Here is a 24,832-nt window from a genome sequence, read left to right as displayed (position 1 = left end):
TAAAACCTTTATTAAGAGACTTTCCACATCATGTCATACGCCTTTTCTACATCTACAGCAGTCTCTTTCTATCCTAACACTAACCCTACACAGCGTCAGACTGCCGTCTTTTACATTCTACGACCACTCAAATTTCTGCACCATTTGGCGGCCACAGTTTGCTCCCTAGGAGACTGAAATTTGGCATGGAGGTCTATGGTGCGTGTGGGTGTGTGTGTGTGTGTGTGTGTGACTGCACGCACGTAGTCTGTGTGGTCACACTACGAATTCTCGCTTGTACATCCATCTATTCTATGGGGCCGTGTATATGATGTTAAAACTCTCGGCCTGTAATAATCTAAAAGTGTATTAATTCATTTAAATTTTATTGATACAGCGCAAAATCCCATCAGAGGTTATCTCAGGACACTGTGCGTACAGAACAGGTCTAGACTGTACTGCAGAGCCTGTAGTGGGACCACAGCTCCAAAGATCCTGACAATGCAAACTCACTTTAATTTGATACCATATATGACATAAGCATAGACCATCTTTTCCAGGAGCAGGGCGCTTCTCACCACATGAATGGTAAAGGTCTTCTCTGTACATTAGGATGTCCGTAACACATCTACTCACTTTGAGCTCATTAATCTCTACGTATCTAACGACAGGGGCCGAATGCTCAGAATGTTTCACTTCGTGATGGATCACTGTTGTGACCTTCACTGGATGGAGCTCGTCCCTGGATCGTCAGTGCTTTGGTTCCTTTCACTTTTCAATCTCATGCCATGTGTTTCCCCTTTTCATTTGTTCTGGATTACTCTCCCTCACATTCTTCAGTCTTCCTCCGATCCAGTCTCGTTCATCTTCCGATTCATTCAACATTTTCAAAATGCGCTGCTCGCGGGACAGAAACCCGCCTTACCCCTCCTCTGCAGTCCCCCCGCTCACCGCCTCACACGCCGCAGTCCTGTTCTGGGGATTAAAGTTGACATATAGAGTGTAACGTTGCTTCCATTTGTTTTGAAGAAGTATTTCTTGTCTAAAAATACCCTCTGCCAGATGTTTGCTGCTGTTGCGGTGTGTAGAGCAGCACGGTCGTTACGTCACTGTCCGGGGTTTCCTAGAGAAGTGAACCCTACGGCGTCATGGCGGAGGCCGGTTGTCGGAAGATCCTGGACTGAAATGCCAGCTTTCTACAACCGCGACTGACCGACGAGCGCTAGACTTTGCTTACATCTAAACGGGAAAGGGGACTTACTTGATTTTTTTTTTTGGAGGAAGAGGGAGATCAACATCGCGCCGGTTCTGCCGAGCTGAGTGGTCGGGGCTGCTCTCCCAAACTGGGAGATAGCTGGCTAGCTAGCTAGCGTAAGGTAGCGTTAGCTATCGGCGGCTGCTAGCTCGCTGCTTAAATACAAGAAGAAAGGAGCTCTTGAGTGGAAAGACTCGTTTACACAACAGTTTCATTGGCGTTTCCCAGGTAAGGCAGATACCAGCAGGTAACACACAGCGCTGAGTCACTTCTTCTGTAGTTGAGGGAGAAAGTGAGCTAAGTTGCATGTTGATGTGGTAAAAGCCGCGAGAAGTGAGCGGCGGATGAAAACAAGATGGAAGAGGGTGAAGTTAGGTTAGCTCGTTTGGGTTTGTGGCTTTAAGGATGAATACTAAACAAGTTCAGCACTCCACTGTGGCACACTACACATACAGACATTTGCATAGTGAAATGTTGTTGGTGGTTAAACGCAGGGTGTCGGTATAGCCTGGCGGGGAACATTCCGGCGGCTGCTGATGAACTAGCGCAAAGTTTCTCATTTTGTTAGCCTTCTGCTAGCCTCGTGCTTCACAGCGTTAGCTAACGCTGCTTCCCCTGACACCTCGCTGAACGCTGAGCTACCATCCCACACTGCGTGTTCCATGAACCCACGCCGACTTCACAATAGCACGGCGTTTAGGGTTTGACCCACACAGCTGCGAGGCCAGATGTAGACTTGTAACACCAATTGTTGCTGTTATTGTTGGGCGAGTTTTACGATTCAGGGCATCACGATGCTAGCATAACACACAGGAGCTAGCAAACAGTAATGTGTTATCCGTTATACAGTAGCAACAAAGTGGCTAGCATTGATCCAGCAGCTGGTTGTAATACTGGGTTTAGTGCTCTGGATTTAGTCTTTTGGTTGGGTTTAGAATCAAATTTGTGGCGCGTCGCAGTGTCCGCAGACATCACTGCTAACGTCCCCGCCAACAGTCAGTGTTTGTCATTAGCCGGTGTAAGCTGGTTAGCTACGAGCTACACTGTAGCCACACTGAGAATAAACGGCAGAAACGACTTGATGACACCAAAGCGGACAAATGGGCAGGTACTATAAGACCTTTCTTGGCCTTTGCGGTGGTTAACGTGGTTGTTCATTGTTCGGGGAGCCCCCGCAGCTTTGTGTGGATGTGAAAACACGCTGCTGTCGCTGAGGCCTGACAGGCCTCAGTGCTGAGCGGACAAATACTGCGAAGTTACGTGGAATGTTATCGGCCGCGCAGTGTGCGTTCATTCTGGATTTAACTTATGATATTACTTAAAAAGTGAGTGATTTGGTTTGCTGCAGAGACAGCTAACCTCTCTCATACAGACAGCCCTTTTTATAAATACATCCATAAATGTTCTCATTTGAAAAAGTCTCGTGAAAACTCTAGTGACAGCTCCACACGGACAGTTTGATGCAAAGCTTCAGGTTGGTCATGGATGCAGTGTTGAGCTGCAAATGCGCTATACATATACATATACTATGATCATGCAGTGCCTTCATTTGTCGTGTCCACTTTTGTAAACACAGCTGTATCAGAGCGCATTCTTACTGCTGCTGTGCATCCTGTTCCTAAACACAGCTAGCTTTGAAGGCCTAATCCTGGAATTCGCAGACAGTATTGCTAACGTTGTATTTTTCTCTTACAGGTTAACCACGTGGAGGATAATACTTGTAGGTTGTCAGTGGGAAGTCTGTGCTTTTGGACTTCAACATGGCTGGACGCAGTGAGGATGAAAGTGTAAGCAACAGCAGCGGAGAATCGAGGTAAGTGAACTAATCATCTTTTGCTAAAAGATATCCTAGTAGTTTTGTTGGTACTGATTAAAATGATTTTTATGAACGTGTCATCTCAAGTGATAGCACTGATAACATATAATAAAATAGTAGCTCTATATCTGTCTCTTCTTTGTAGACTGGAGCAGAAGACTTTCTTCTATCATTTTATTGTCTGTGACACTGCCCTCTGAAATGTGTTTTAATAAAGTAACTGACATCAAATGGTATGCCACCATTGTATTACATCAACGTTTTTGATGTCTTCAGTTATTGTCTCCAAGTTAAACTGCGGAGTGGAGGATTATTCCAAGTCCAACGTGCCAATGTAACAAGCTGTCATATCACATTGCCAGACAACACTGGATTGTGTTGTGGTAAAAGTTGTGCAACGGGCAATGCAGCTGCATTAATGCAGTTGTATCATTGAGATAAATGATGGGGCTAATTCTTCTGATAGAGTATTGTCATTGTTTAAATTAATGAGATACAAGCATGCACACGTACAATAGATACGCACATCTGTGTGCCATTGTGTTTATCTAGAGTCAGAATGGATGCCAATAAAATTGAATAAAGGCTGAAGACCTGATATTTTTCTTTGTGAACGTGTTGATGCTTGGCAAAGAACGATGGAGAAGAGTAACCAGTATGTCAGACTGACTTCAAGTGTGTGTGTTCATTACTGATTCTGTTTTGCAATTTTCTCTTTACATGTCACAGTAATTCAGATGATGAATCCGGTTCTGGATCAGGCTCTGCATCAGGGTCTGGCTCAGGGTCCAGTTCTAGTTCCTCCAGCAGCAGCAGCCAATCAGGGAGCAGTGACTCAGGTAGTGGCTCAGACTCTGGCAGCCAGTCAGATTCTGACACAGAGAAATCCAAGGAGAAGATGGAACAGCCAAATAAGTCAAACATTGATGGAGCTGAGGTAGGTTCAAAAAACAAAACAAAAAAAATGATGAAAATAAAATAATTCTGACAAGAAAAATATTTGATCATTATGCATGAGAAAGCGCTTTTATATAATCGGCATCAAATTGCTTAAACCTGCTTAAAACCATTTGTGAAAACAGATTTAGCATTTCCTGACATCTCTGCAGCAGCACTACATAACACTAATGCAGAGAAGTGCTTAAGACACAGTCGCAGTATTCCGAGGCAGAGGAATCATTTTTCCACTGGTAGCACTGGTGCTTCTAACTTTCTCAGTTGGTCATAGGCTGGATTCAGACAGGGTCCGGTGCTGTGGCGAAAACAGAGGGTTTTCCATTCATTTGAGTCGGGGTCAGCTCCTGTGGTTCGCGCCACGGAGAGAAAATTTTTCAGTGTGCGGCGGAGAAGTTGAGCCAGATTAAACTTTTTTTAGATAAATTTGTTAATCAGAGAAATAAAAAGGTCTTTCCTGATTGTTTCTCAGTGGTTACATTCAGCACATATAGACTGAACCTGTCTGAATGCACACATACTCATGCATAATTTGGTGGTCTGTTTTTTTATTTTTTTATTTTTTTTATCCTGCATCAGTGGCCGAGTATTTGTATCAACATCTATGTAGTCAACAACTGACTGTCAAATCAATTAAACAGTATTTCAACAATAGTTAGGGGGTGATTTGTTAGCACAGTGTTGGGTAGTGAATGAGTGTGTTTCCGCTGTGGCCAATTTGAGCATGCGTTTGCTTAAAAGATGCTCTGTGCTTTGTCTTGTAACGATAGTGGTGCTTCATGTTGCCACTTTAAATATTAGCAGCCATGCTGGAATATCTGAGACATACTTGTGTGGAACTGCCCAGGAAAGAACAAGCACATGAAACTCTGTTTACGTTTTGTTTACGTCTCCTGTTTGAGCACACCATGTGAAATTACTCACAGATTTCCTTATCTCTTCAACTGTTGTTTATCGTTTCATCCTTTTGTGTGTATCTCTAACTTGAGGCACGATGCCTATCGTAATAGATTGATTTTAATGGCTGATCAATATGAAGTGAGAGGATTTACAATGCATGCAAGTGGTCTGAGATGCATGGGTAAATAATAAACCAGTACTGTTAAAGAGAAACACTCCGGCTCTGCAGGGTGATGTTTCTCTCAAATGCGACCACGTAAAATTTGACCTCACAGTGGCAGTCTGGAATCCCCGTCAAAGTTCAGATGGTTTGACCCTTGACCTAGTTTGACATACTTTCTGAACTCTGCCATGGCAGTTTTTTTGGGTATGGTCAACTGTTGTTATGTAAAAAGCTTTTTAACCTGTCCACATAGTTTTGGCTAACTGCACTGCACTCATCTATTTCAGTTCTGGAAGTCCAACCCAAGTATCCTAGCAGTGCAAAGATCTGCTATGCTCAGGAAACAACAGCTTCAGCAGCAACAACAACAACAACAACAACAACAACAACAACAACAACAACAGCAGCAGCAGCAGCAGAGACAAAGCTCCTCAAATAGTGGATCTGATGAGGTTTGTTTCAACCTTTTCTATGCTGGGAACCAATTCAGTTCATCTTGAGATGTTATTAGTGTAACTAATGGAACATTGGCTTGATCTTAAACATTGTTTCTTTAATGATCTTTTTTTTCTAGGACTCGTCAAGTAGCGATGAATCTGACTCATCAAGTGGATCCAAAAGGAGAAGAAATTCAGGCTCCTCTGACTCTGGATCAGGTTCTGGATCTGGAAGTGGTTCTGGATCAGACTCATCAGCAGCAGAGGAGAACAGTGACGAAACAGCATCAGACTATGAGCCCAGTCACAAAATCAAAAGCAGAAAGCCTCCAACCAAGTAAGTAGACTGTTTCCCGTCCATGTCTGCCTGTGAGCAAGGTTACATTTCATGTTTCCCTCTGTAGTGTTCATCACATCATTCTGTTTAGTTATTATCACTAAAGGTATACAAAGAGTGGTTCAGTTGCTTCTGTTTAACTCTCGTCATCATGTCTCAGGATGAATTTTCGGAATGGGAAGAAAAGCAGCAGTCAGAAAAAGAAAACCCAGAAGGGTTCTTCTTCTGATGATGAGGATGATAAGTACAAAAAGGTGGCGTCTGCGGGTCCACGGCGCCAGGCCACAGTCAACATCAGCTACAAGGAGGATGAGGAGCTGAAGACTGACTCAGACGACCTGGTGGAAGTTCTGGGTGAAGATGTCCCCCAGCCTGAGGAAGATGAGTTTGAAACACTGGAGAGAGTGATGGACAGCAGGATAGGAAGGAAAAGAGGTAAGGAACACAGTGATCTCATCCAATCTGATCTAACATATACAGTAGGGCTGCAACGATTCCTTGAGTAACTCGATTACGAAACATGATCAAGGAATTTCCTCTGCCTCGAAGCCTTGTTTAATAAAAAGCTTTACCTTTCGCATGGATTCTTTTTAGTGTGACATAACGTGCTTACGCTTAGGCTTTTAGTAACGTCTGTGGAAGTGTTGATGTTCAGAACGGCAGACGCAGAAAACTGCGAAAATGAGCAAACGCAGCAAAGTGTGGAAGTAATAAATTTAAAACAATTTCCTTGCAGGGATTAATAAAGTATTTCTGATTCTGATTTCTGTAATATAAGAATACCGTCATTTTCAGAGTAGAAGTCGCTACTTTTTTCACACGCTTTGAACCCTGCGGCCTATACAACGGTGCGGCCAATTTCTAGATTTTTACTGGCCAACGAGGGGGCACTCTCTGGCAGTAAATGCAACAGTGAGACAGATGTGGGGAAAGATTATGTGCCGAAGAAGACACTAGTTTTGATTTTCAACTGTCATTTTATGCATCATGCATACAGCCTCATCATGGAAAACACACAAAGAAATGCATATGATGCAGCTTTTCAGTTAAAGCCAATCGATCTGGCTGTCAAAGAAGGAAATAGAGCTACTGCACGTAATCTTGGCATCCCGTGTTGGTGCCGTGCTGATGGCGTGTTGGTGCTGTGTTGATGGTGTGTTGGTGCCGTGTTGATGGCGTGTTGGTGCTGTGTTGATGGCGTGTTGGTGCCGTACTGCTGATTTTCAGGCACAGTTTGAAAAAAAGCGTGTCTTAAATTAAAACAAAAAAAAAATCTTCCGTGTACTGTCTTTCTGTGTAAATATCATGTTACAACATAAAAACCTTTCTTTCTTTCTTTCAAATTTAGCTGGTGTGGCTTATATTCAGGTATGCTCAATAGTCAGAAAATTACTATTTTAAAATTAATATTTTTATCTGATTAATCGATGGAATATTCAATAGAATACTCGATTACCAAAATATTCGATAGCTGCAGCCCTAATATACAGAAATTTAGCCAGTTATGGAGTTTGCGACAGTTTTTTTTAGGTCAGAAGGTGAAACTACTTAGAACTTATAAGACAAAAAGGCTTCAATATGTTGCTCTGTACTGTTAAAAATGTAGCTGGGTAATTATAAATGAATACATATTTTACACAGTATTCCTTTTTTCCCCCAACAGCAACAGGAAGTATAACCACTGTATATGCTGTAGAAGCAGATGGAGACCCCAATGCAAGCTTCAATTCCAACAAAGAGGCTGGTGAGATCCAGTATTTGATAAAATGGAAGAACTGGGCTCATATCCACAACACCTGGGAAACGGAGGAGACGCTCAAATTACAGAATGTCAAGGGCATGAAGAAACTGGACAACTTCAAAAAGAAGGATCAGGAGAAAAAGAAATGGTGAGTGCAGGCCCTTTGCTTGACGCAGCGAAAAGCTATCATGGTGCAGTGGCAAGCCATTAGAAATGATGAGCGTCAGAGCCCAGTGGTGCTGTTGCTGTGCCTGAAAGGACCTTAACTCTAAATAGCCCTCAGCTACCTGTGGCCCCATGTGACTGATGCGACTCAGTCTCCTGAGCAAAGAAAAAACAAGATGCCTAATTTTTTTCAGTGGACCGTTGTGTTGGTATTGAGACATATGATATACCCTAGTCGATCTTTTGCAGTGTTGTCCTCACCTACGATTTCATAGTCTCTACAGGGATTCAAACCAGTCATCAATTTCTCTAATCATTTTCAAAAATGTTGATTGATTATAAAAGAGAGACAGGCTATTTCCGACTTTCTATTGCTTTTCTCCCCTCTCCCCAGGTTAAAGGCAGCTTCACCGGAGGATATAGAGTATTTCAATTGTCAGGAAGAATTGATGGATGATCTGCACTCTCAGTACCAGCTCGTAGAACGAATCATAGGTACGCTGTCTATGATCTGTCACTTGTTGTTCGTATGAAACTGTTTACTCTGAATGTATTTGTCACTGGATTTTACAACTAAATAGCTCTCTATTTTCTTTTTGAGCAGGACATTCAAACCAGAAATCAGCGGCTGGTTACCCAGACTATCTGTGCAAGTGGCAGGGTTTACCATACTCTGAGTGTAGCTGGGAAGATGGTGCTCTGATTGCCAAAAAGTTCCAGAAATGCATCGATGACTACATGTGCAGAAACCAGTCCAAGACCATTCCATCCAGAGACTGCAAGGTAAATCAGTGTCAGGTCTCATTTGGCAGTAGCCTTACACATTGGTAGGGTTCTGAATGTAGTCTTGCTTGGTGTGATCTCTCGTGTGTTCTCAGTTCCAGTCTAAAATAATCAGAACTGTGAGTTTTGATTTAAACACTGATTTCACCAGCTGCTAGGATTATAACCACACAAAAACTTTAGGAATGTAGCTCAGCTTTGGGGTCAGTGTTTTGTATGTTTTTGGTACAGCAAGGGGAAAAAGTGAACAATGGCTATTTGACCATTATTTTACTACAGCACTTCAGACACTCAGATACTGCCATATTGTCAAGAAGAAGAAAAAAACTGAATCAAATTTCACTTACAAGGAATATGTTAAATAATGTATGTCGACATGGAGGATCCTTTTTAAAAACTCTGGCCCCAACACACCCCACTCTACACCTCTACACTAACATTGTTACTCCTGTATGGGTAAGCAGAGATGCTCTGGACTTCACACATGGTAGCTATACATCAGTCATATGGACACTGAAGACACAGGTAAGAAATATGAGATGATTACATGTACCATTACAGCTGCTGTTCTTTCCTATAGGTGCTGAAACAGAGACCCAGGTTTGTGCCTATGAAGAAGCAGCCATCTTACATAGGAGGTGATGGACTGGAGCTTCGAGACTACCAGTTGGACAGTTTGAATTGGATGGCTCACTCCTGGTGCAAGTATGACTCAAGCTATATTTCAATTCTCAGTTTTGTAATTATGGGCAAAAAATCTCCCACAAAGCTACAGTGACACCTAATATAAAGTAGAAATGAAATCAGTGCTCAATCACTCTCTCAATCTTTTCTACTGGTCATTCACAGAGGTAACAGTTGCATCCTTGCTGATGAGATGGGTTTAGGGAAAACCATCCAGACCATCGGCTTCCTCAACTACATGTTTAATGAGCACCAGCTGTACGGCCCCTTCTTGCTCGTTGTTCCTCTCTCTACACTAACCTCCTGGCAGAGAGAAATCCAGCTCTGGGCACCTCAAATGAATGTTGTGGTCTACCTGGGAGACATCAGCAGCAGGAACATGGTATAGTGGTTACACACAAACAGTAGGGGGGGGTGGCTGTTCACTAGGTCATACCTGGAAACAAATGCCTTTTTACAGCTATATTTATACAGTTTCAAATTAAATATTAAAATGCACAGATGGAAAAGCTTCAGTTTGTTAATGAGCTTCTTCAAATGTTTGATGATTCCTTTTCTCCGTTGTGTTCATTTAACAGATCAGGACTCACGAGTGGATGCATGTCCATAGCAAGAGAATGAAATTTAACATCCTCCTCACCACGTATGAGATTCTTCTCAAAGACAAGGTCAGCAGCTGCTTCATTTTATCATGGTCTTGTTGTTTATCAAGTAAAGGAGCAATATGTAACACTGACAGCTAGTGTTCAAAATGGGTACTGCAGTCCAAATTCAAAACATTGGAGAGAGTTGTGTGGCCCCCACCACCTCACACCCAGACTGAACCTCCAAGACAGACTCAGAGGTAGATGCTGGTACATGAAATAAACCATGTTGTGCTTGTCTTGCACTCATGGAGTCTGTGCAGAGAGAGAGAGAGAGAGAGAGAGAGACAGAGAGAGAGACTGTAGACTCCAGACCCCAGTAGAATTCTAGTCAGTAGAAACATCCCCCCACTAAAACCCACACAACTGCATTGTGGTAGTAGGTAGGGTCTAGAAGGAATCCTTCTAGTCTCCACCTTTCAAAGGCCTCTCCAACGTTTACCTGTGTTTTACCACGTTTATGGTCAAAGAGTTGGGTCGGGCAGAATCTAACGCTGAATTTGCATCAACATTATTTCAAATCTGGCAACCCAGTATTTTCACTTTTCAGCATGTTTCCTTAATCTCTGACAATAGCTGTGCGGTATGGTGCTAGCACATGTAAAACCTCCAAATGTGTATCTCCAGTCATTTTTGGGCAGCGTTAACTGGGCCTTGATTGGTGTGGATGAGGCGCACCGACTGAAGAATGATGACTCCCTTCTCTACAAGACCATGATCGACTTCAAGTCCAATCACAGGCTTCTGATCACAGGAACGCCACTGCAGAACTCCCTGAAAGAACTCTGGTCCTTGCTACACTTCATTATGCCTGAGAAGTAGGACATTTCAATTGATACACTTAAAGACCAACTGAGTTTTCTGTTGGTGCTGATAAATTGATGTCATTTGTGTCAAAGTCAGCTGGGCCTGAAAACCACAAGTTAGAAGATGAAAAAAATCTGGAGCTTAGCAGACCTCTGTAGCCAAATCATAAGTTACTTAATGACACTTTATTATATAGAGCAGTTCTATCTAGACTGTGCTATTAATACTATTATTTAGACCCAACAGCGTTTCCTGCATCATGATAGGTTGTGAGGCAGGAGCTGGTGAGGAGTGGATAGTGCAGTGGTGGTTGAGTGAGCTAGTTTCAAACAATCTTTGGAAGACTTTGCATGTTCAAATAAACTAAGAATTTTGTTCTGTATCGTTATCATGAGTTGACTGTTTCACTGTACCTCCACTGATGTGTGTTGTATGTCTTGCTTCTCAAGGTTTCATTCTTGGGAGCTGTTTGAGGAGGAGCATGGTAAAGGAAGGGACTCTGGCTACACCAGTCTACACAAAGAGTTGGAACCTTTTCTGCTCCGCAGAGTCAAGAAGGATGTGGAGAAATCTCTTCCTGCCAAAGTGGAGCAGATTCTCAGAGTTGAGATGAGTGCTATCCAGAAACAGTATTACAAGTAAGAGCTGGGCACTACCTTCATTTCTCACCATCATGCAACTTTTAACTAAACCAGATAAGCACTGTGTGCACAAAACTTTGATGCATAACTATTTTTATTATGAAGACATGAACATTTTTTGACAGTTGGGACATGTTAATGTTGTGTTTAGACTGATAATAATGCCTTAAAATACATGTGTCTGAGGTATAGACGTGTTGCTGGTGAGAAGATGAAATATGAACTAGGATACCTGGTTTGAAGCCTGTTTTGGACTGCACTAATAGGGGCCCATTAGTTTGTAGTGTTTTTTTATTTATTTTATTTATTTATTTATTCATTTATTGTTAGTCTGAATACAACCTTACATAAAAATCTTTCTATGTGCCATGCAACATTTTCACTTCATCTGTGCTTGAATGATGTAGAGAAATGTCAGTCATTATGGAAGACCATATTTAATCTAATTTTGCTGCTTAACACTGAAGCATCATTTATAGAAAAGTCTACTAATAATAGTCTGAATGTTGGTATAAGCCTGCCAACGGGTATCTCACATGGCATAGTTCTTTCTGCTATCTGTCTGTTATCATAGTCAAAATCATTGTTGCTATGGGAGATAACAACCTTTGAAGTAGCAACGTACAGTTAAATATTGCAAGCCACCCTAACCTGGTTACTAACAGTGCAAATGAGCTAGCAGCTGTTACCTTTTTCTTTTACAGGGATTTGACCATTTTAATGCCACAGCACTGACACTGCATCCCTCTATACCACAGAGATAATGGGTGCAGCTATGCAGTCTGTTCTCCAGCACTGTCACAGCACTCTGGCGATTACTGTATTAGTAATGTATATGCGTGTGTTCTATTTGTGATCAGATGGATCCTGACTAGGAACTACAAGGCTCTAAGTAAAGGTACCAAAGGCAGCACGTCGGGCTTCCTGAACATCATGATGGAGTTAAAGAAGTGTTGTAACCACTGTTACCTTATCAAGCCTCCAGAAGACAACGAGTTCTTCAACAGGGCTGAAGCCTTACAGGTCTGAATATTTGTTATTGTGTTGCAGCATTGTTTGTCTCAGAATTTTTACCAGTTTGTATGGAAGTAGTGTGTGTGTGTGTGTGTGTGTGTGTGTGTGTGTGTGTGTTATGTGTAAACATCATTCACATCATATCCAGCTTTTGAGAGACCCAGATAATGTGTTTTTTTTTTGTTGTTGTTTGTTTTACAGGGATAGGAGTTGATCTGATAAATATCTGCTTTAGTTCCATTACGTTCACCAGCTATTCCCTAAATGTGTCTGTCTACTGTTTGGTGCTAAGCTGGTAGTGTACATTTGATTTTTAGAGGTTTTAAAGCCAAGGGGATGTGCAGATTCTATTGATAATACTCCTCTTTGATATTCTTACATATTATAGAAATCTCAATTGTAGCTGCTGTAATTTCAGAATATTATGAAATCATTCTATGTAGGAGTAAACATTGCCTTTTTTCCACTTAAAGCAACTGATCCGAAGCAGTGGGAAGCTGGTTCTGTTGGACAAGCTGCTGGTGCGGTTGAAGGAGCGAGGCCACAGAGTTCTCATCTTCTCCCAGATGGTACGGATGCTGGATATCCTGGCTGATTACCTGAGGAGCCGACAGTTCCTCTTTCAGGTAAACTGCACACTATTTTCAGAGGGGCAACAATACAGTATATATACAGTGGGCTCCCATAGTCTGAGACATGAGTCAAGATGTTGCATCGGTTACTGCAATAAATCTGAGTTGGTTTTATTAGTTAATAGGACTTTTTTTCCCCCAGTCATTCACTGTTAAAAGCCCCAAGTGTTTTAGCATGTCCCCTCTCCAGTGAAGTGTCTTAGAAACTGCCATTTGTCCTTTGAGACCACCACAACACAGGTTTCCTTGTGTTCTTTGGCTTAGAACAGGGGTCGGCAACCTGCGGCTCCGGAGCCGCATGCGGCTCTTTCATCCTTACACTGAGTGGCTTGGGAAAATAAATTACTTTAAAAAAGTATTTACCGTATTTTCACGACCATAAGGCGCATATAAACGTCTTATATTTTTTACAAAATGTGCGGCGCGCCCTATCATGCAGTGCGCCCTATGTGTGTTGTTAAACCTGTGTTGAGAACAACGTGCCCATCTCACAGCCGATGTGAAAAAAGAAGTGAAACAAATGAACGCTGCACTTGCTGTTATTCCGGGAGGTCTGACAAAGGAACTCCAACCGCTCGGTGTGAACCGGCCGTTCAAAGTAAGGCTGCGAGCGGCGTGGGAGCGATGGATGACCGATGGAGACCACAGTTTCACAAAGAGTGGCAGGCAGCGCCGGGCAAGTTACGCCACAGTTTGCGGATGGATTGTAGATGCGTGGGCTAACGTGTCTACTGGCACTGTTGTTCGAGCTTTCGCAAAAGCCGGCATCATTTCCGAGGGGCCGCACGGCACGGAAAGTGACTCTGACAGCGAAGAAAGTGGAACTGGCATATTTGATTTAGCGCAGCTGTTTAACTCAGAAACGGAGGATGAGGACTTCGATGGGTTTGATTAATGAAGATTACCGGTAATGTGTGCTGTGGTAATGTGCTTAAAAAATGTTAGTACTTTGTAATAAAGACTTAAATAAAGCACAATCAAACTCAGTTTTGCTCCCGCTCTATTTTTAAATACGCACACTTGTATGCTTGTGTGTGTGTTGTTGTAAGGCGGTGCGCCATATGTGTGTGTAGACTGCGCCTTTTCGTACGGTGCGCCTTATGGTCGTGAAAATACGGTATGTGTATTTTATTTGTGTTAGTTATTGTTTTAGTGTTTTAGTTCTAAATTGGAAGATCTTGATGCGATCTTGAAATATTAAATATTAAAATATTAATAAAATAAGTATATTTTATTGTTTTTTGCCGCTCAAAATAAACGTCATACTCGCGAAAGCCGGTATTCCCGCCCGAACGCTATCCCAACTTTCAACCCCAACAAGGCCAGATATGGAGAAATCTAAAAAAAGAAAAATATCAGGAAAATAGATCGTTCAATGATGTCTGGGCAGACTCATTTGCTTTTCAAGAACTCAGAATGTTCAAAATGTGTTCATTAGAAATTAAATTTAATTTTCTCTGTAGCACTTTGTGGATTTCATAAGTAACACTTTATAGCCCATCTTCAAAAGGGTAGTCAAAGCACTAATAAGTGTATGTTTATTTTTAACTTTCTAATAAATGCGTTTTTTCTCCATTTTAGATGTCAAAAAGTATTTGCGGCTCTCAGTGGGGTTTTTTTTGTGGAAACCGGGTTCAAATGGCTCTTTTGGTGTTAAAGGTTGCCGACCCCTGGCTTAGAATAACAAGGTTATTTCTGTGAAGATATCAGAGATTTTAATGTAGTCTCAGGCATTTGTACCTTACTGTACATGAACAGTAGACATGCCCACCCAAGCACTCAGATAATTTTATTTTTTGTAAATTTGAAATGTTATGTAATCTGAATTTGATTTGTTGTTCATTTGTGCAGAGATTAGACGGCTCCATTAAAGGAGAGATGAGGAAGCAGGCCTTGGATCATTTTAATGCTGAGGGCTCAGAGGTAAGTTCTATGTCCTATATATAGTACATGCAGTACTTTACTTCATTAAAGCAGGGCAGTAACATATAGTAACCTTCCCATTTGTGGCCAGGATTTCTGCTTCTTGTTATCAACGCGTGCGGGTGGTCTGGGTATCAATCTGGCATCAGCTGATACAGTAGTCATCTTTGACTCAGACTGGAACCCCCAGAATGATCTGCAGGCCCAGGCCAGGGCCCACAGGATTGGACAGAAAAGACAGGTAAGCAACCACTGTTGATCACCTCAACTCATTTCTAATTTATTTTATTTTTCTGTCGTATGCCAGCTATCATTGAAATTAACACACCACAGAGTTGCTTCATGTTGATTGTGGCTCATTCTAGGGGATTACATTGTTTTATGGGATTATTTTTTATACCATGTCAGCAGGATTATGTCATTGGGTGGTCCATCCATGCCATACTCATGAAAATGATATCTCCACAGCACCTTGAGGGAATTTCTTTAAATTTAGCACAAACATTTATTTTCTGTGTTGCTGGGTTGAAGATGTGTGAAGCACATATCTTCAATATTTGCATGTTTGTACAGTAGCCCAAAACAGACTAACTAAATACTGGCTGTAAATGGTAAATAGACCTGCTGTAATGTGATGACCATTCTAGCTCTACTCAGATCATCTCTGGCAGACATACATTTACATTTTGTTGTTGTTTGTTTGTGGACTGGCAGGTGAATATCTACCGTCTGGTGACCAAGGGCTCAGTGGAGGAGGACATCATTGAGAGAGCAAAGAAGAAAATGGTGCTGGACCACCTAGTCATTCAAAGGATGGACACCACAGGGAAAACGGTCCTCCATACCGGTGCTGCTCCCTCCAGGTAAACAGCATGTACCATATTCTACTGTTTGAATGATTCTCCTACTTTTGCCTACATCATGCTTGTGCTATTTTACTCTTAAGTATGCATCACACTACTTTGCTACTTTTAAAACTCACTATTCACAACGAAGTAGACCTACAATTTAAATCATATTAAAACCTTTCATCTGCATATTTGTAGCCAATCACCAGGGACACACAGAAGCACGCAAAAAGAGTTGCCCATTGGGGCAATAGTTTTATTGAATGTTCTTTTTTTATTCCACACACCACAGGCAAGAAAACACTGCAGGCCAATAAAAACCATGAAATCCAAAAAGCTGCAGCAGGCACAGCTTAAGAGAGGTGACCACACTGATCAGAACAGTCTACCAGTTGGGAGTGATTTAGAGATTTAGACAGAAAGCAATTGAGAATAGATTAGGCAGTGACCTGGCTGCCAACACTTTTAGTAGCTTTTAACAGACCAGACTCCTGCTCCATCTGGATATTCGATGCATTCATATATCCATCCATTATCTCTAACTGCTTAACCTCATCATCCAGCTAACCCTAACCCCTGACTCCAGTTCATCCATTCATATTTATTATTTATGATGTATTTATCAGAGAAAAAAAGCTTTGTGAAAGTATTTTCTACATGAATTGTCCCCTTTTGATTCAATGTCTGCTATTGATGATGCATTAACACTGGAACCGCTAACATTCAAACACCCCCTAAAACCTCAGGGGTCTTTTTTTTTTTACCCCCTGCTGCAACAGCACTGTTTGTAGAAATAACAAAATAACTATTTGAAATTTAGTTTACAGGGTTGATTCATTTTACAGTTGCTTTATTCCATTACAGATCGAACAGGTCATATACATTTTTAATTCATTATAATGAACTGTAAGCTACATCAAAAATAATAATAAATAATGAACACACTGAAATCATAAAAAAAATATTTTTTGGGCTTTTCAAGCTTTATTGTATGGACAGCTGAAGAGTGACAGGAATGTGGAGAGAGAGAGAGATGGGGAATGACATGCAGCAAAGGGCCGCAGGTCGGTCTAGTGCACTTGTCGTTGATGTTCTCTCACTTGAGTGTGTTTTTTATTACATACAGTTCTGCACCGTTCAACAAGGAGGAGCTGTCTGCCATCCTGAAGTTTGGTGCTGAGGAGCTTTTCAAAGAGCCAGAGGGTGAGGAGCAGGAGCCTCAGGTATGTAGTTGTGTGCTGAATTGTATGTGTATAATCACATTCTTTCTTAAATGTATTGGCGTAGCATGTCATGGCCTGTTCTGTTCTATAGGAAATGGATATTGACGAGATCCTCAAAAGGGCTGAAACCAGGGAAAATGACCCTGGACCCTCTACGGTGGGAGAAGAATTGCTGTCTCAGTTCAAGGTAAAAAAAACAAAAAAAACAAGTGCGAATATGTATGCGTGACCTTCGTAGGTTGAAAAACCAACCACCACCAAAAGAGTGGGGGGAATTTTTGTGTACTGACCCACTGACTGAGCGAGAGCTGCTAGCCGCTGCTAAAAATGTGTTCCCTGTTTCAGAAACTGGTACAACAATATCCAAAGTTGTTGTACTGTTGTTGTTGGGGTTTTTTTTCAAGTTAATATTTACGTTTTTGACCTGACACATGCAGGTGGCCAACTTTACCATGATGGAGGATGAGGAAATAGACATCGACTCTGAGCGCAGTCAGAGGAGTTGGGACGACATCATTCCTGAGGAACAGAGGAGGAGGATGGAGGAGGAAGAGCGACAGAAGGAGCTGGAGGAAATCTATTTGCTGCCACGTATGAGGAACTGTGCCAAACAGGTACAGAATCAGTAATGACATTCATTAATGTTTAAATTGAGTATAAATGATACTGCAGTGTGTCAAACCCACCCCAAGATTTATGTTTTTACTTTTCAAAAGAAAAATTGTAATTTTCTTGCTTTGTGTTAACAGATAAGCTTTAATGCCAGTGAGGGCCGGCAGAGCAGGAACAGGAGGTACTCTGGGTCCGACAGCGACTCCCCCTCAGACCGAAAGAGGCCAAAGAAACGGGGGCGACCTCGAACCATTCCACGAGAAAACATCAAGGGCTTCAGTGATGCTGAGATCCGGAGGTGGTTATATTTCACCACTGTTTCAATTTATTTATACTACTTGCATATTCCTGCTGCATATCCTCACATCTCTGTGAACTACTTACAGGTTTGTCAAGAGTTACAAAAAATTTGGAGGACCACTTGAAAGGTAAGCTGTATCAGACATTCTTAGTCTCTTTGTTACGGTTAACATAACACTATGCCACAGTCTGCTCAACATGTGTCTTCTTCACTTAGGTTGGATGCTATTGCCCGTGATGCTGAACTTGTGGATAAGTCTGAACATGACCTGAAACGTTTGGCAGAGACGGTTCACAATGGCTGCATCAGAACACTACGAGAAAACCCATGTGGACCAGAGAAGACCTCAGGTAACAAACAGATCGTCTCACCATTTTTACCATTAAAGATTCCTGTAGATTTTGTGATACTGTTGTGCAAATTGTTTTGATAGTGCCTGGTGCTGAAATAGATCTACATCATGACAGCAACATTTACCCAAAGAATCTCTTAAGCAATTTAGCTGACAAAATAAAAGCACCTGGAAGACATTTTTTGCAAATGCATCAAAATTAGGCCTTATTCCAAATCTAGCATGTTTCTCATTCAGACATGTGGGACATGCTGACATGTGTGTTTTAGGAGCATTCTTTGGACATGTATACAGTCACAGTACATTCAGAATATGCAACTCAGTTTGGGGTTTCTACTGCAACAGTCCTTCATTTTAAGTCTGTCCTAGGGGTGAGGATTTGGGAGGGAGATATTTTATGTCTCCCTCCTTGTTTTTCACAATAGAAATTAGAATGGATGACTTCAGAATCTCTCTAGCTCAATAGTCCAAAACTGAATTGACAGTGACATTAAAGAACAGGATGTGCCTCAGGATGTCATATTAAAGAAGCTAGAACAGGAGAATGGTTTGGTCTTGGTGGAAGCTAAATGTGAACTAGAAAAAATTCAAAAGAAAGAAATTTTAAGTGTGCCTGACTCTGGCCCTGTCGCCCCATACAGCAAATTCAGTATTCATACAACAAGCTGTGTTTTTAATGGGCTTTTATTTTAAAGGGACTCTTATTCTGAAAGACCTTTGGCTTGTGTGTGCGTGCGTGTGTGGTCTTGTGTCTGTTAATGAGAGTTTTACAAAGTCTTTTATTTTGATAGGACTCTTATTTTGAAGATGTTTGTCCTGTCACAGACAGACAGACAGACAGACATTTTGTGTCGATAAAATGAAGAAATGTGACCTTTAGAGCGATTCAAAGAAACGTTACTTCTGCCTTTTTAACACGGCATTCTATGGGACTGTGGATGGGTTTTGCTGGTGCATCTTTGTGTCTTACACCAAAACTATAAAGCTGACAGCTTCAGCAGACGAATATGAGTGAGATGAATTTTCCTACGTTTCTAGCTATAAATTGTTTCTGTAGAGTGACATTTGCGGCCTTGAGCGCAGTTTATACATTTATTTTTCAACAAATTTCTCTCTCTCTCTCTACTTTAGCTATGATGTCATGCACTCTAGCTCACGAACATTCTTCCAATACACACCCATTCATTTTTTTTGCATGGTTTTTGGTGATTTGGTGGTCAGCAAACCATTTGGCGAAGCGCTTAGCAGGCGATTCCTGGCAGAGCCGCACCTTTTTTTTTGTGTATGTGCGGCAAAAACTGCAGGAGGAGTAGCGTGCCAAAAAAAGGGCGTAAGAATAAGTGCGGTGAATAGTATATAGTGTGCTCTTTCAGGCACACTCAATAATAAGCCTGAGGAATAGTATAGTATATATTGCAACATCCTGGATCCTGGACCTGAACGAGTGCCTGAAAAGTGCCTGAAAGAGCACACTCAATAATAAAATTAAGTATGGGGAATAATAGTGTGCTCTTTCAGACACACTCAATAAAATGCTGCTCGGGAAATGAGAATGCTGATCCCAGTACAGTTGTCTGGAAACAGCTGTCTGTTTTAGGATTAAATGGCTAATAAAGCATGAAAATTGATTATTTTTCCACATGTTTGATCATCAGGAGGCAGAAGAGGGAAGGTGAAAGGGCCGACATTCAGAATCTCTGGAGTCCAGGTGAATGCAAAGCTCGTTATCTCCCATGAAGAAGAGCTGGCTCCACTACACAAGGCCATTCCGGCTGACCCTGAGGAAAGGAAAAAGTAAGGCTCCTAAAACACTATCTGAATATTCACAGCTTATTTATAGAGGTGTTTGTGATATTCAATAAGTTATACTGTCACTAAATGACATGACCAAATATATAATATATTTGAACTGTATTTTCATAGGTACATGATTCCATGCCACTCAAAGGCAGCCCACTTTGACATTGAGTGGGGGAAGGAGGACGACTCTAGTCTCCTTATAGGAATCTATGAGTACGGTTATGGCAGCTGGGAGATGATAAAGATGGACCCGGACCTCAATCTCACACACAAGGTGAGTTCAGGCTCAACACATTTCTATTTTCAGAGGACTGCAGACTCTGTACTGTCCCATTGTTAGTAATATTACATGTGCACTCTAATTTGGAGTGTGACACAGTTATTTTAGGAAAAGTCCCATCTTAAGTGCTCTGCAGATTATCTATTATTTTTTAATACTCTTCATGGATGTGTGTGAGTGTGAACATGCTAACTGTGAATTCCTTGCCTCTTCCATGAAAATGATAAAATGATGTTGACTGTGTCTGTTGTTGATCAGCTCCTACCAGACGACCCTGACAAGAAGCCACAGGCCAAACAGTTACAGACCAGAGCAGACTACCTCATCAAGTTGCTGAGCAAGGACCTGGCCAAAAGAGAAGCACAGAAACAAGCAGGGACGGTACGTCTTCCTAACTACAATGCTTATGTTATTTGAGATGGCTGGATTACAGTGTATGTCTACCAGAATCTAACATGACATGTATGTCTTTACGTAGGCCAATTCACGGAAGAGGAAACCAAGAAGTAAAAAGAGCAAAACTCTAAAGCCAACTAAGACAGACGAGGTGATGAAGAGCACGTCCTCAGATCCCTCATCGGACAAGAGATCAGATGAAGATGATGAAATTGAGGAGGAAAAGGTATATTCAGATACTATAATCAAATAAATCTTTCCTGTTGTCAGTTTGGAGTTAATGTTTAACGATCTTTAACAACTTCAGATGGTGGCACCTGTGAAGGCACTGAGCAGACGTGGCCGAGCAGACAGGGTGGTGGTAAAGGAGGAGGAGGACGATGATGATGATGATGACGACGACGACGATGAAGAGCCTGAGCAGGAAGAGGTTTCTTCATCAGGGGAGAGGGAGGTCAAAGGAAAAGAGATAAAAAAAGAAAACAAAAAGGAGAAGAAGGAGGAAAGTTGGGACATTAAAGAGATCAAGGAGCTGAAAGAGAAAAAAGAAAGCAAACCTCTGGAGCCAGTGCATAAATTAGAGGAGAGCGTGGAAAAGGTATGATAATAATCCACATATGACAGGCTGAACTGAAGGCCATCTAAATAAGTAAGGAAGAAAATCTGATAATTGATTAATGAATAGTTAATTTATTCTCAAACCCTCCTCATCAGAATGAAGTTAAGACTGAGGTACGAACAAAGAAAGCCTCTGATGTGCCGGTCCACATAACAGCAAGTGGAGAGAATGTGCCAATATCTGAGGAGTCAGAGGAGCTGGACCAGAGGACCTTCAGTGTGGTACGTTCACCTGTCATCAAATCTTCAGGCAGAAGTTTAATTCTATGTGGATAAATAAATGTTCAGCTGATAGAAGCCTGTAGAACAGCCTGTTATGTGTGTATATATGTATCCTATAATGTCTAAAATATATAATTGTTTTATGGAATAGCAGCATCATTTCAACAGACCAGATCCAGCCAGGCTCTACATGTTGTGGTTTGACTTGTGTTTGAATGTTGCAGTGTAAGGAGAGGATGCGGCCAGTCAAAGCAGCCCTGAAGCAGCTGGACAGACCAGAGAAAGGGCTGTCGGAGCGCGAGCAGCTCGAACATACGAGACAGTGCCTCATAAAGATTGGTGACCACATCACTGAGTGTCTGAAGGAGTATTCAAACCCTGACCTGATCAAACAGTGGAGAAAGTTAGTAGACAGTCTCTGCTTGTAATACACTCACATTTATAGAGAATCTATAGCAGTGCCACATAAAGCTGAAGTGAAGGCAGGTCACTTATTTCAGAGGCATTTGTTGAGACCCCATTACATCCAGACAACAACAACAAATATCTGCTGTCTGCGGCTGACATGGTAGCCTCACGCACACTTATCGCACATGAGCATGTGACAGCTAGATTTTTGTTTCTCCAGTGTTACTTAATGTATCTTTTACCTGATGACGTGTTTTTAGCTGAGTCACTGTCAGTGTGGATGAGGTATAAGTTATTCTGCTGCATATATTAAGCTGTTGGTGTTTGTGTTTTCCAGAAACCTGTGGATATTTGTTTCCAAATTCACTGAGTTTGACGCCAGGAAGCTACATAAACTATACAAACATGCAATCAAGAAACGACAGGAGAACGCCCAGGTATGTGAAGGCTTGACAGAAGTCTCTCACTCTGCTCTGGATTGGAATATTATGTCCTGTACTAGAAATCCATGATGACTGCTGTTTCTGTTTCTTCAGGCGATGGAGCAGAACACTAGAAACATTAACACCCATGGCTACAAACATGCAGGTACAGTCACTTTCCCTGGAAACACAGAAAATAAATGAGCAGTCTGTCAGGGCTATGTACTCAATTTGTGGTCTTCATCCTCAGACATCGAAAGGTTAAAGGACAACTCTCACCAGGACGAGAGCAGCAGGGACAGCTGCAGCTCCGACAGGCATCAGCCTTCAGGTCGATACCACGAGAGCAGTAAGGAGAGACACAGCTCCGAGTCCCACAGGAAGACCACAGGAGGAGAGTCCAGGAAAAGACCCTACTCATCATTCAGCAACGGCAAAGACCACCGAGACCACTACAGACCTGACAGCAGAGACAGAGACAGAGAGCGAGACAGAGACCGGGACAGAGACAGACAGGACAGGTGAGGGGCAAGAATTAAGTCATGTCAGCCTACCACACTACACTTTGTCACAGAGCAGATAGAGCTGTCATCAGTCTGCTTTGTTTTTACTGTTAACTAGACAGTTAACAGAAGCTCTCAATAATGAACATATTGGTTAAAAAGGTCAGGTCATTTCCTAAAGCAGCTGGGCATTGTAGTTTTTTACTATACATGTAGCAGTAGGATGAAATAAAAATAAACCAGTGTGTGTTCATGGTGATAGTAACATGTCACCCAGTGACACCCAACAGTGTGCTTCAGTGCTTCTACTGCAGCAGCTAGGCTGGAACATAATTGAACATCAGTGTGTGTGTGTGCGTGTGCGTGTGCGTGTGTATAGATACTACAATGACAGTAAGCACAGGAAGCTGGAGGAGTTCCGCTCCAGCAGAGATCACCGCCCGGACATGAAGGATCATTCCCATTCAGACCACCGATCTTCCTATCGCTACCACTCAGACTGGCAGACAGAGCAGCGAGCCTCAGCTAGCGGGCCCCGCTCACCCCGAGACCAGCGCTCTCCGTACGATTCCCGCTCGCCCATGGGACACCGCTCACCTTTCGACTACTCGTCAGACCACAAGAGCACACCGGAGCAGATCTGGAGCAGCCGCAAGACATAACAGGAGCTGCCTGGGTCTGCTAGTAGCAGCCATAGACTCAGTAACACAGCAAATGCCTTACAGGGACTGTGGACTCCAACCTGAAGCTGTTTGAAGCACTGTGTATCAGTCAGTTCAGCATGGCTGTCATCTCCTCGCTTCAGCTGCAGCTCATCTCGGTAACCCGGGAGATGAACGCCAGGGAGAAGCTCAAACCAGGCAGCAGATAAAAAAATCAAAGCATATTTTTGTATTTAAGAGTTTAAAGCTGCACCGTTGTTTAGGCTCAACAGCATGCAGCACTTTTTGTTATTTTTATAAACATTTTTTAACCTTGGAAATGGACACAATTGACCCTGAGTGCTGCCTCATATTCCCACCAACCCCTGACACTGGATCCTGTATTTGACTGTTTCTCTATGTTTGTCTGTCTGTCTCTGTCTCTCTATCATGCTCAATGTGATTATCTACCTTAATTTAAGTGTTAACTTAATGAGAAGTCGGTTGTCACATGAATCACATTACAAGTTGATGTAAAGGTGTCTGGTTGACTCCAGTCTGGGCTCAGGCTCACCACCTTAAGTACCTCATTTACAGCATTTCCCATTTCCTCAGCAGGTTTTCTTTTTCCGCCAGGTGTGAATTATTTAATAACATATCTTAGCTGTAGAAAAAATAACCTGGATTTTTTTGGAGCGGTTTGTATCATGTGTTTTTTTCCTTCAGTAATACTGTTGTAAATTTTTGTAAAATAGTAAATTGGTGGTCTTTTTCCTCAGGCTTTTGGGATTTATTATGACTCTACTTTTCCCCATCAACTCAGGCTTTTTTGTCGTTGGACGAGTGAGTTTCTGTATAATAGTTCTTTCATGATAATGCTTTCAGAATGTAACTTTTGGTAAAGGGAAAGTTCTTTAATGATACTCAGTTTTATTCACTAGTGCTTAGTTCTTTTGCCTCAGTGTCAGAATCAGTGAGTTGGAAGGAACTGACTTCAAATCACAGTCTGAAAGAAGAATTGTCTTTCAATAGAAGCACCAGTTTGATCTTATAAACTAGACTTTTTACATATTTTTCTTTCTTTACCTTTTATTTTATTTTCTACGTAGGCAATAATAATGTCAATGTTTCTATGCAGCCAAGTATATTTGTGGTGAACCACCCAATTGAATGAAGTCACTGTTACGGTTCACGTTGTTGTACATAAATTTCCTCTATATTTCAAATGAATTTACACTGAAAGTGCATGAATTTTTATGAACTGTTTTATATAGTTGTTTATGAAGCCATTAAAATCAATCACTGTACTCACTCGTACCAACTCTCTTCAA

At 41.8% G+C, this 24,832-nt stretch overlaps 1 protein-coding gene across 1 annotated transcript; it reads left to right on the top strand.

The window, feature by feature from the left end:
- Window positions 1-525: 525 nt before the first annotated feature.
- On the top strand, window positions 526-24,832 carry chd1 (chromodomain helicase DNA binding protein 1). The gene is made up of 36 exons (XM_019272198.2): window positions 526-1,462; window positions 2,930-3,047; window positions 3,780-3,987; window positions 5,355-5,519; window positions 5,642-5,841; window positions 6,002-6,276; window positions 7,505-7,730; window positions 8,142-8,242; window positions 8,352-8,530; window positions 9,111-9,235; window positions 9,380-9,596; window positions 9,793-9,882; window positions 10,486-10,676; window positions 11,115-11,303; window positions 12,167-12,329; window positions 12,794-12,946; window positions 14,804-14,875; window positions 14,967-15,116; window positions 15,590-15,738; window positions 16,850-16,946; window positions 17,038-17,133; window positions 17,384-17,560; window positions 17,696-17,856; window positions 17,945-17,986; window positions 18,076-18,209; window positions 19,867-20,005; window positions 20,135-20,285; window positions 20,550-20,672; window positions 20,770-20,913; window positions 20,995-21,285; window positions 21,402-21,527; window positions 21,752-21,930; window positions 22,273-22,372; window positions 22,472-22,523; window positions 22,608-22,878; window positions 23,240-24,832. The coding sequence occupies exons 2-36, from the start codon at window positions 2,995-2,997 to the stop codon at window positions 23,520-23,522; spliced, it is 5,472 nt and encodes a 1,823-aa protein (XP_019127743.2). The 5' UTR covers window positions 526-1,462; window positions 2,930-2,994; the 3' UTR covers window positions 23,523-24,832.

Source organism: Larimichthys crocea, chromosome I, assembly GCF_000972845.2.
Source record: "Larimichthys crocea isolate SSNF chromosome I, L_crocea_2.0, whole genome shotgun sequence".
In the NCBI taxonomy this organism is placed as follows: Eukaryota; Metazoa; Chordata; class Actinopteri; family Sciaenidae; genus Larimichthys; species Larimichthys crocea.
Note: the sequence above shows the minus strand (reverse complement) of the source record. Positions and strands in the feature narration are given on the sequence as shown.

What these genes read in the sequence shown, in the direction of transcription:
- chd1 (XM_019272198.2), top strand. Translation starts at nt 2,995, where the DNA reads ATGGCTGGACGCAGTGAGGATGAAAGTGTAAGCAACAGCAGCGGAGAA. An exon ending in TTCCATCCAGAGACTGCAAG is followed by an intron (nt 8,531 to 9,110) that starts GTAAATCAGTGT and finishes TCTTTCCTATAG; the next exon opens with GTGCTGAAACAGAGACCCAG. An exon ending in GACCCTGAGGAAAGGAAAAA is followed by an intron (nt 20,006 to 20,134) that starts GTAAGGCTCCTA and finishes GTATTTTCATAG; the next exon opens with GTACATGATTCCATGCCACT.